Genomic DNA, 12,196 nt, shown 5'->3' on the forward strand with positions numbered 1-12,196 from the left:
AACTGTATAGCCCCTGAGCAATAAAGAAATCTTTTTCATGTATTTGTTACTTATCTAGACATACTTCAAATTTCTAGTCCATGTCTTACACCCCTGTTCCAAAGAAGTTTTATTGGATTGTAGCTATTGTTTGTACATCAGGATATTAAATCTATGTATATTTCATTGTTGCAAATAGTTGCTCTACAGTTGCACATTATTTTAATTTTTCCTTGGTGTCACTTGCCATATAATTTTTTTATAAATTCACATTCTTCATTCTTTTCCTTGTGTCTCCTACTATGTCTTACTTCAGAAAACTTTTATAAAGAGCTATATATAAGAAATTTAGAGTTGCCTTCCTTGATAGTTTTTTCGTAGTGCAAGTATATAAATAAAATGTATACAAATAAAATATAAATATCCAAATGTATACAAATAAAATATAAATGTAAGTATACAAATAAAATATAAACAAGTATACAAATAAGTATTGAATAAACAAGGACCATTATGGGTGCAGAAATAGCTTAGTAGTAGATTGCTTGCTTAGTATGTATATGAAAAAGAAAAATAGACAAAGAATGTTAGAGACTCAAAGAAATTGTAAATCATCTCTGAAATCAGAAAATTCTTCACAGAGGAGACGGATGTGAATTGGGTCTTAGAGGATAGATATGGGATGAGAAGTTAATGCAAAAAAGGTATGGATTATTAATAGAGATTGTTATAAGAAAAAACAAAGGAGGGAATGAAGGGAAGAAAAAGAATGTACTGTTTTCTGGGACCCTTCGGTGATTCCCAGGCATAGTGTTTTGCATGTGTTATCTTTGTATAATTCTCCTAACAGTCTTCAGGCAACTTGTGTATGTGTATAAGCACAGGCTTGACTTGCAGATCACTAACTTGTTATTTTTATTCTTGAACCCTGACTTTTTAGTGCCTTCTACTCCTGTGCATTTTGCCAATGGAATGAAAAACTACATGAAGAAACCTTCCTACATGCAAGACAGTGCTATAGATTCTTCTTCCGAGGACCACCACTGGCCACTTGGTACCCTGAGGCACATCATAGAAACTTCCTTTGGATTGTCTGGGGGCCTTCGAGAAGGAAGCCTTAGTTCTCAAGATTCCAGGACTGAGAGTGCCAGCTTGTCTCAGAGCCAGGTCAATGGCTTTTTTGCCAGCCAATTAGGTGACCGCATCTGGCAGGGATCACAACATGTCAGCCCCACTCCATCTGTAATAACCAAAGCCATTGCGAAAAAAAGGACTTCCTCTGACAGTAACCGAAGCAAAGCTAAAAAGCCAGGCATTTCTGATGTGACAGATTACTCTGACCGTGGAGATTCAGACATGGATGAGGCTACTTATTCCAGCAGTCAGGATCATCAAACACCCAAAAAGGCATATTTTAATTTTAATTTTTTGTTTTTATTTTATTTAGCAAAACAAAAGCAAATATATTACAGAGAAATAGAATCTAGTAAAAGGTACTTACATAATTCTGGAAAGGAAGAACAACTTATACCTTCTGCTACTAACTGCTACTGCAAATGATGCTAACTTTCAGAAAAATTAGAAGCTTTGAATACTAACTGACTAAACTTAAAGTTTGATTCTTTTTTTACAAGTTGTTTGTCTCTTGCATATTTAACATTTGTATTAATAGGAAAACTTTAATACCTCCCAAATTATTTCTGAATAGTTCATAAAATGGGCAGTTGAATTTTTAGTTACAATCTAACTTTTTCTGAAGTTCTAAATGTTTGATAATAATAACAGTGAAATAGCTCGTTCCTAGAAGGGAATCCTAACATTCATAAGCAGTTTTAGAGAACAACATTATGCTTTATATTCACTGAAAAAAATCAGTACTTCTCACAAGAGGGTTATGCCCTTATCGTTATATGTACAGCTTAGCTCTTGTTCCTGTGCTTATATTGAAGTTATACATGTAAGGAAAGTAAACATGAAGCCCACTTATCTTAGAGGCAAATATATTACAGAGATCAAAAAAGAAAACCTACTGCTTGGTATACATTGATTTTTAAAGAAAGTGGAAATATTTTATAAACTTGGGAATATAAAATGTATTAAATAAGGATTATATAGAAGCTAAGTTCTAACTGGGTTCTAAGTTTCCCTCTGTTTGACCTGAGGCAAGCACTTTAAACTCTGGGTATCAGTTTCCTCAATATGAATGCATGGAATTGATAATCTCTTAAAACACATCCCACCATTATGTGTTTACATACACTCTATTTCTTAATATTTTGCTTTTGAAAATTTTTTCCAGGAAATACATATTTGTTTTCCAGTAGTAATTCATTTTGACTCTAACAAGAAATCCTTTTTTGTTGTCTGTTTTTCTTTATTAAGGAATCTTCCTCCTCAATGAATACATCCAACAAAATGAATTTTAAAACTTTTTCTTCATCACCTCCTAAACCTGGAGATATCTTTGAGGTTGAACTGGCTAAAAATGATAACAGCTTGGGAATAAGTGTCACGGTACTGTTTGACAAGGTTTTCAAATATTTTCTCTTCTTCATTTCCAATAGCCTATTGTATGCCAAATAATTAGTTGAGTTATTTTGCTTCAAGAGGAATGTTTGGCAAATATTTCCAAAATTTATAAGTTGACTATCTTAAAACTTTTTTTAAAAAGTGCTACCCATTTTTTTCTGTATTTTTAAAATGATTAAACAAATACTCCCCCCTCCTCCCCCGATTTCATGCTTGCTTAATCTGAAGACATGCCAAATTTAAAATTAATTCATATGCTTTGTATACATTTGACAGTTTCTTCATGAGCATGGAATAAAATAATGAGATGATACATCTTTAACTGTATCATGAGTAATTAAAGATTATGGGTACCTACATAAAAATATACAAAATAGAACTATCTTAGAATATATAGGAAAATCACTATAAATATTCAGAAAAAAGCACTATAAATACATTGTGATCAAAAAAGAAAACCTATTTTCTAGCATATTTTAAAAGGTGGAAAAAAATAAAATACCACATAGAAAAATATATGTAACATTTTCCCTCTTGTTCTTAATTTCTTTAAAGCTTTATTATCTTTTTAAAATAAAGGGAGATAAAAACTGAATATTTGTAAGAGATAGAAACCTGATTCGATAGATCTCATCTATACCATTTAAAAAAAAACTAACAAATCCTTTTAAAATAAAAATGAAAATAAACTTTTCCCCTTGACTCATGGAATTTGCCTTCAGATTTGAATATGCAATCTGAAGTATATTTTATCCCATATACTGTTTCTTCTGATAATTATTTTCTCACACTAATTTTGCATAGATGGATTTTGCTTTCTGCTTTGCTCATAATGCATGATGTAGACTTAGGAAGGAAGAACAGTTTCTCACATAGTCAAGATCTAGGTTACTTGCTAAATTGAACAGAGTTCAATTGTAAAGAAAGTACTTCAATATTTGGAAAACTTAGCTAACAATATTCTTGGATTTTGAAATAATTGCACGTGCTGAAGTAATCCTACTGCTTTGTCTGGTGAACTAAATCCTTTCTAGGGCTCAGATTTGAAAAGGAGTGCAAAATATTTCATATTACCAAATGTTATTTTGTCTTTTTGTATTTAGGGAGGTGTGAATACCAATGTCAGGCATGGTGGCATTTATGTGAAAGCTGTTATTCCCAAGGGAGCAGCAGAGTCTGATGGTAGAATTCACAAAGGTATGTTTGTATATATGTAGGAATTACGTAGATGAGCATCACAACAAATAGATAAGAAATCCCAAAGTTGATGTAGATCTTTCAATTCAAAGTATGAAATAAAAACATACTCAATTACAAAACTACAACATTAGGAAATTCTTTGATGTCACTTCAGTAACTCTTATTCTAGCTTATTCCTTAGTGTCAGAAAATATCTAAGTAGTGCTTTAGTTCATATTTCATACCTGCTACTTACAAGCAAATTGCCAGAGAATGGAAAAGGGATTGTAAAAACAGTGACATTCACATTTCTAAGAACTCACTATGGCCTTCCCCCCAGTCTTTCTACTTTTGTAGTTCGGCTTATCTTTTCTTATGATTTAAATTGATTGTAAAGATATTATTCTAAAATAATAATTCCTCAAATTACTAAGAAATACATCCACTAGGTGTTAATGAACATATAGAATCTTTATTTTGTGATTTTCCCCCCAATTAATTGCCTAATTAATAGGTGATCGTGTGCTAGCTGTCAATGGAATAAGTCTGGAAGGAGCTACCCATAAGCAAGCTGTGGAAACACTGAGAAATACAGGACAGGTAATGAATAGTTAACCAAGCTGGTATGATCCCTTGGAAGAGCATCATAATGTGTGAATAACCTCAATCTAAATTTGTTAGTTAAGAAACAGCCTGATTTGTGGAACCATTCTGGGTTGGGGGGCGGGGCGGGTTTCTTTCTTTCTTTTTTTTTTTTTCCTTCCTCTGTCTTCCAAAATGAGAAACAAGTATTAAAAAGTTTCATACTGAGAAAACTGGCTTTCTATGTCACATTTTTCTTGCTAATATTACCAAAGAGGCCTGACAGGGGAAGGGATGGAAATTGCATTTTAAAAATGTTTTATAAACATTTTCTAATTTCTAGTGATAATCACTCCTAGTCATTCTTCAGCTCAGAAGCTAAATTTATTTTGTTCAAATTTGTTTTACCAAAGTATTTATAATGGTTTTTATATTATAGAATGGTGGTACTTTTTTTACCACACCCAGACTTTCTAAAGACTATTTATGCTATTATCAGAGAATTTTAACATTTTTTATAATAGGTTTTTAAATCATTTATTCTTTTGGGGGGGGCGGGTGTCCAGGATTGAACTCAGGGGCACTCAACCACTGAGCCACATCCCTAGGCCTATTTTGTATTTTATTTAGAAACAGGATCTTACTGAGTTGCCTAGCACCTCACTTTGGCTAAGGTTAGCTTTGAACTTGCAATCCTCCGGCCTCAGCCTCCTGAGCCATTGGGATTACAGGTGTGTGCCATGGCTCCTAGCTAATCATTTATCTTTTTACATAAAAAGTAATAAAAACTTGATTTTTAAACATTCAATCCTTTTGTCCCTCTATTTTTCCCCCTTCTGTATTTTGGTGGACAAAGTAGTGGCTTTAAATGATTTTATGCTACAACTATACAAAGTCCTGAAAGTTTATCTATTTTTTATCATTCTTAACTAAGTCATTCTGTTCCATTTGTCTAGGTGGTTCATCTATTGTTAGAAAAGGGACAGTCATCAGCATCCAAAGAACATGTCCCTGTAACCCCTCAGTGCACTCTTCCATATCAGGATGCCCAAGGTCAAACTCCAGAAAAAACAGCAAAGAAAACAACTCATGTCAAAGACTACAGCTTTGTCACTGAAGGTCAGGCCTTGGGAAACCATCACGTCTCTGTGAAATTACTCCTAGCTTGTTTAAAACATGAGTGCTCTATGATGGATTATAATTCATGTCCTAGTCTCTTTATTCTGGTCAAGTATAAATAATAATCTGATGCTGCACCTTGATAAATTAAAAAAAAACAACAGAAACATTTGTAGTTAATTGAGTCTGAAAGTCTTTAAATAATGAAGTCCTGCCTGATTCTAGTCATTTAATTATGTCTTAAGTTGTTGTAAAATTTAAAATGAAATTTGGTAAAGAAAAAAATAAGTATAAATAATTGCTGAGAATGGCTTCAAACCCATGTGAAACCTTGGCCCTTAGATTTTCTTATTTCTATTAAATTTTATGGACTTATGATAGTAACCTTGGCAAGAAATCTACCTAGAAGTTACCAAATACTGGTTTTTCTTTCAAAATTTTCCAACCTATGTGCATATCTCTAATTGGTAGTAAAATTTTAAAATGAAGAAAGATGTAGTAGTGAGTTCCTCATAAGGCTAATTATACTACCCTTTATTCTGAGATTCCAAATATCTGCCTTTTAGAGGACTTCACTACTCTTTGCTATATAAATGATGGTGATGATATACAGTCATTGTTTTGTCTTTTATTTTAAATCTCTATTTGATTACATGAAAGTTAGCAAAAATAGCCCAGCTTTTATTATTTTTCCTGATTATAAAAATAAAATTTACATACATACTTTATCACACTGCACACTGCTCTTTTCTATCATTCTTTAAATGTTATGGTTTTTTTTTTCTTCTCTCTCTCTCTTCTGGTTTTGATTCTTTTCATTTATTTTGCTAGTAAGAATTTTACTGTAATGCCATTGCGATTTATCTGGATTAAAGTAGACTTCACAAAATAATGTAATGTCAACTTATTTTTCCATATCCTTGGCTAGCATTTATTTCATATTCCTTCCATATCTTTCATTAGATACCTGAATGTCACTTGTAATTCTCTTTGCCTGGATATCCCCCACTTTTAAAAAATTTTCTATTATCATGCTGTATTTTATTTTATGCTATTGAGGATTAAACCCAGGGGTGCTCTACCACAGAAATACATCCCCGGCCCTTCTTTATTTCTTATTTTGTGACAAGGACTTGCTGAATTGCCCAGGCTGGCCTCTACTTGTGTTCCTCCTGCCTCAGCCTCAGGAATATCTGGGATTACAGTCTTGTGCTATCACTCCCAGCTCTTACACTATCTTTTAAAACATGAGATTGAAACATAGTTTTATTTTCAGAATGCTGCTTTCAAAACTTGGTTATGTTAAAACAAGGTTACCATCATAAGTCCATAAAATTCAATAGAAATCAGCTTAGTTCGTGTAGTTAGTTCATTAAGTTTTCTTAATAATTGTGTGAAATAGGATTTGAGCTTCGTATAAGGATGCATTGAGTGCTTAGAAAGCTGTAAATATCATTGGAAAAAATGGGCTTTTAAAATGTCTCCTAAAGTCTGTATGTTTGTGTGTTCATATGTATACACAGCTTAAAGATATTTGTTTGTTTATTTGGTTTTTTTTTTTTTGTGTGTGTGTGTGTGTCTTTTTTCTCCAGAAAATACATTTGAGGTAAAACTATTTAAAAATAGCTCAGGCCTGGGATTTAGTTTTTCTCGAGAAGATAATCTTATACCCGAACAAATGAATGCCAGCATAGTAAGGGTTAAAAAGCTCTTCCCTGGACAGCCAGCAGCAGAAAGTGGAAAGATTGATGTGGGAGATGTTATCTTAAAAGTGAATGGAGCCTCTTTGAAAGGACTATCTCAGCAGGTGAGCCCCCAACATGTGGAATGTGGCATTTTTAATGACAAGATGGATGGATTGGCCTGTCAGGATGGTTTTATAATGCTGCTTTAACTGTATCTTTGTTTGTCATTCACGGTATCCTCAGGAAGTCATATCTGCTCTCAGAGGCACAGCTCCAGAAGTGTCCTTGCTTCTCTGTAGACCTCCGCCTGGTGTGTTACCAGAAATTGATACAGCTCTTTTAGTAAGTTCTCTGAAAAGTACTTATGTTTTTGTAGACTACTAAATTAGCAATTTGCCAATGCCACTGTAGTAGTTTCTTCATGGATTGTTCCACTGGGTTTCATACTTGCTACTTTTTGGCTATGAGGTACTATCTTGTATGTATCACTCAACTTATTTGAGTATGTTCTGTTTTTCTAATATAGAGTAATTAATTCACTTTTTGTCCTCTCTATATTGTAAAAGTCTAGAATGCTAGGATTTCAGAAATTTGTTTTCTAAGCATAAATGGAAAAGACATAAAACCTTACCAAAACTTTGTCCTTTCTTCACCAAACCAACAAGCAGCAGTCATTCTAATTCTCAGTTAGTTTGGATAAAAATGGGAGTATACATTTTTAGCTTTTTTTAACACTAGAAATCAGAGAAAGAGATATGATAGTTTTACTTTCTTACATCAAGGAATAACTAAAGGATCCAAAATCAATTTCAGACAGACAGGTAGGAGTCCAAACAGATGAACACTAATAAAATATAAGATAATCTGCCTTGAGGTTGGGACTGTGGCTCAGAGGTAGAGCATCACATAAAGTGAAATAAAGACATTGTGTCTACGTATAACTAAAAAATAAATATTAAAAAAAAAGAAAAAGAAAATCTGCCTTTGGCCTGTCTACTTAAAATAATTTTACACCAGTGAATGGTGACTCCTTGGTCTGGAAGGCAGGAGTATCTGGATCAGTAGCTTTAACTCTAATACTGGGGAAAGAGAAAATGTGAGGAAGACATAGGAGTGTAACATTTATGGAAGAGACATTAGAAATAGTATTTTAAGAGACACCATTGATTTGGGACCAGATAGGATGAACTGAATGGAACTTTCTTGATGAGAACATCAATAAGATAAGATCATATCTTTCCAAAAAGCAATTTGGGAACAGTTAACAGGTCCTTTAAGATATCTAATGCTTAACAATGTAAAAAAATTATAAGAAAATAGAAACCCAGGTAGAAATTCTTGATAAATACAAAGAAGTTCTCCTTGATATCTGTTAATAGTGAAAACCTAAAAGCAACTCTATATCCAGTAAAAGGAGAAAGTTAAAACACATCAAAGCCATCTACAGACTACTATGCAGTTATTAAGCTTGTTTTCAAAGCATACTTAAGCACTTCAGATAATACTCATGGTAGGAACCTAAATTTTGAAAGTAGAATACAGAGTTCAATACATGACTCTAATTCTGATTTAAAACATGTCATATAATATTAGCAGTTGTTATTTTATACATATTTTTTTTCTTTAAAAAGCATAAATTAATTTTATTATCAGAAAATTGACCATTTTAGTAGAAAGTGCTGTTATTCAATAGGTTCCTTTTTATTTGTGTACTTCTGATGTTAATATAAGTTGTCACCCTATGATCTCTTTAAATGTGTTCATTACAGACCCCATTGCACTCTTCAGCACAAGGGCTTCCAAACAGCAGTAAAGACCCTTCTCAGCCATCATATGTGGAGCAAGGCACTGGCTCAGATGATAATGAAACTTCTGACAAAAATAGGAAACAATGCAAGTCCCCATCCAGGAAAGACAGTTACAGTGACAGCAGTGGGAGTGAAGAAGACGACTTAGTGAAAGCTCCTGCAAAGATACCAAATACAACCTGGAGTTCAACTTTGCATCAAACTCTGAGCAATATAGTGTCACAGGCACAGAGTCAACATGAAGCACCCAAGAGTCAAGAAGACACCTTTTGTGCCATGTTTTACCATCCTCAGAAAATACCCCAAAAAACAGAATTTGAGGACAGGTATAGTCAATATGATATGTAGCACTCAAGGCAACTGGTTGTTGTTAGTGACAGTGGCAGCTACACATATTTCTCTGAGAATGGAGTGTGTCTGTGAACTATGCAATAGTAAGGCATTTGATGACTCCATTAGATGTCTAGCTATTAGGACTGACAGTTTTAGTTAGGAAACCAGTAAGATCTCAAGCCATTCAACCTGAGCCTCTCTTGAACATATTTGCTAGTAGTTGAGAAAGTTGTTTCTCAATGTTAACCATAAAGAGATGAGATTTATTTAGGTACTGATACAGTGGAAGATCAGGGAGAATTAGAAAGGAAAGTGAGTGGGGAGAAGAGTTTGCAAATGGTAGGACATGGAAAACAGGGAAAGACGAAATAATTGAAAACATAGAAGTGTACAAAAGAAACTCTACATCTATCCATCTAGTAGTTATTCCTATGTTTTACTGTTTAGTTGTATCTTTTTGTGTATCCAGGTCCAACCATAATTATTCAAGCTTTGTTTTTAGAATTCTTTGTTTCTATTCTGTCATCTAAAATAGCCACAGAAGCAACACTTTTTTCCTTGTGTTTTTTCTTATTAGATTGAAATACACATGAGGCTTCAGATAACATTAGCTTCAACCTTGAATTAACAGTTGCAAATCAAATATAATTTTTTGTGTCTTACTATCTTCATACAGCTTAAAGAGCTGTTTCAAAGTAGAACTGGGACAAAAGAATAAATCAGACAAAAAGTAGCTAAGATCTCAAAGTCAGAGAGGAGTATTTGTTAAGCAGTTTCTGTTGTGGCACAGACTTACTATATTAACAATGAAATGTATTTGAAAATAGTCTTGTTTCTTTGTCTTTGTAGTAATTCTCCTTCCCCTCTCCCACTGGATGTGACTACTATTCAGAGTTGTCAACCCCAATTAGAATCTGCTTCCTCTGATTCCATGGGTAAATATCATATACATCACTCTTTTGAACCAACTAGACAAGAAAACTTGACAACTTTGAAAAATGACTTGGAAAACCACTTTGAAGACTTTGAACTGGTGAGATGCTTCCTCGGCATTTAAAAAAATATATCTATATATTTTTTTTTTCCTCAATGAAGGTGTAGATGCACACAGTTTTCCTTTAGCTTCATACCTGTGTCTAATAAATGCATAGCATCTGATATGTTATTCTGCTAAGAAATGAGGGGAAAAGACAAATCCTGACTCTATCACTGACTGCCACTTGGCACATACCTGTGGACATATCACTTAATTCTTCAGATTCTCATAGTAACTGACTGTACAAAGAGGCTAGTCACAACCTAGGATTGTAGTGAGAATTAAATGAAATACCATGTAAAAACACCTAGTCCAGTGTATAAACACTGCTACAGAATGGTCCTTTAGTAAATTTTTTATTTGTTTCTCAAATTCCATTGCATTGCACATCAGATTTTTAAAGTTCATATGTTAATTCTTTTCCCTTCCACATTTTTTTTTGTGTGCCCAACTGGAGTGTTTACATTATATTAATAGCCTTATAACTTCTAAACCTACAAATCAATCATGGAAACCAAACTTCTAAGTGAAATATCCTTCGTGTGCTTGAAAGTCAGCCTGTTTCAGTATTTATTATCTAAATAATAAATGTTTATAAAACAAAGGAAAAAAACATTAAAATCACCTATAATCTTATCATCCCAAAACAACAAATATTTTGAAGTTAATCTTCCCATATGTTTTGGTTGCTTAAAATTGGGTGTGTCTAATTAGAATAAATAAAATAAATAATTTTTTTAAAAAAGAAATTGCATGTATATGTGTGAGTGTGGGTACATATGTGTGTGTATGGGTGTGTGTTATATAGCACCTACATCTTCACTACTATTTTTATAATAAAGGCCACATAGTTTCCTTAGAAACTATTTATCAGCCACATAAACAGCCCATCTTCAGTTGAAGTCTTTTTATCCAATTTTTTTTATTTATACATTTTAACAAAGTTTTGATGTGTAACTATCCAGAGACTTCATGTTTTTTACCAAAAACAAAAACAAAGCTTTCTTTGGAGACACTTAGCATCTATCTTGATTGTTTAGAAATATCTGAAGAATTTTTTTCCTCCAAAAACATGTTCTTTGATCATTGAAGTATATCCACTCTTGTGTCATTGTTAATCTTGTTCAACCTGAATATGCAAGAATGGAAGCACAGTAAGTTCTGTTCCTGCTATCTCTGGATAAACATGTAATGTTGTTTTTATACTCAAATGCTCAGGAGAAGGGGCATTCCTTCCAGAGTTAGAAAGACTTGGCTTCCTTACTTGGTCAAGATTTGGTTCCCTCCTCTGTTAATCAAGAGCAAGAATAGTCATCTTTCTGTTTGTCTGTAGGGCAAAACAGCCAACTTTAAAGGAATCATTGTTTTCTTTCTCTAGGAAGTAGAACTTCTCATTACTCTCATTAAATCAGAAAAAGGAAGCCTCGGTTTTACAGTAACCAAAGGCAATCAGAGTATTGGTTGTTATGTTCATGATGTCATACAGGATCCAGCCAAAAGTGATGGAAGGCTAAAGCCTGGAGACCGGCTCATAAAGGTAAAGACATTGAAGAGGAATGGAAGATTTGTGCAAATGTGATTGATGGTCCATTTTTTGTTACTAGAGTGAAACATCCAAGGCTAGCCAATTTTATTTTTAAAAAATTCATTCAGCTCATACTTTGGGAGATTTAAGGGCATGGCAATGGTATCAGCTTAGCTCTGGTGAGGACTTCATGATATCATGGTAGGAGCTCATTTGGAAAGGAGATCACATTTCAAAACAGGAAGCCAAAGAAGCTCGGAAGACACAGTTCCCAGAGACCTACTGATCTCCCAGGAGGCTCCACCTCTTAAAGGTCCCACAATCACACTGAGGACCAAGCTCCAACACATGAACTTTTGTGGGACAAATTTAAACAATATCCAACCCAGAGCAGTGACCAAAGAACAGAAATGGAAGAACT

At 33.6% G+C, this 12,196-nt stretch overlaps 1 protein-coding gene across 1 annotated transcript in view; it reads left to right on the plus strand.

Moving 5' to 3' along the window:
* Positions 1 to 12,196, plus strand: part of Ptpn13 (protein tyrosine phosphatase non-receptor type 13) — a 190,216-nt gene that overhangs the window by 143,548 nt on the left and 34,472 nt on the right. The window contains exons 24-33 of the mRNA XM_026413769.2: positions 920 to 1,386; positions 2,362 to 2,493; positions 3,612 to 3,705; positions 4,202 to 4,287; positions 5,226 to 5,388; positions 6,981 to 7,195; positions 7,317 to 7,415; positions 8,843 to 9,207; positions 10,064 to 10,247; positions 11,629 to 11,787. Coding sequence (XP_026269554.2) covers positions 920 to 1,386; positions 2,362 to 2,493; positions 3,612 to 3,705; positions 4,202 to 4,287; positions 5,226 to 5,388; positions 6,981 to 7,195; positions 7,317 to 7,415; positions 8,843 to 9,207; positions 10,064 to 10,247; positions 11,629 to 11,787 — 1,964 coding nt within the window. The remainder of the gene's footprint in view (positions 1 to 919; positions 1,387 to 2,361; positions 2,494 to 3,611; positions 3,706 to 4,201; positions 4,288 to 5,225; positions 5,389 to 6,980; positions 7,196 to 7,316; positions 7,416 to 8,842; positions 9,208 to 10,063; positions 10,248 to 11,628; positions 11,788 to 12,196) is intronic.

The sequence above is a fragment of the Urocitellus parryii genome, chromosome 10 (assembly GCF_045843805.1).
Source record: "Urocitellus parryii isolate mUroPar1 chromosome 10, mUroPar1.hap1, whole genome shotgun sequence".
Classification (NCBI taxonomy): Eukaryota; Metazoa; Chordata; class Mammalia; order Rodentia; family Sciuridae; genus Urocitellus; species Urocitellus parryii.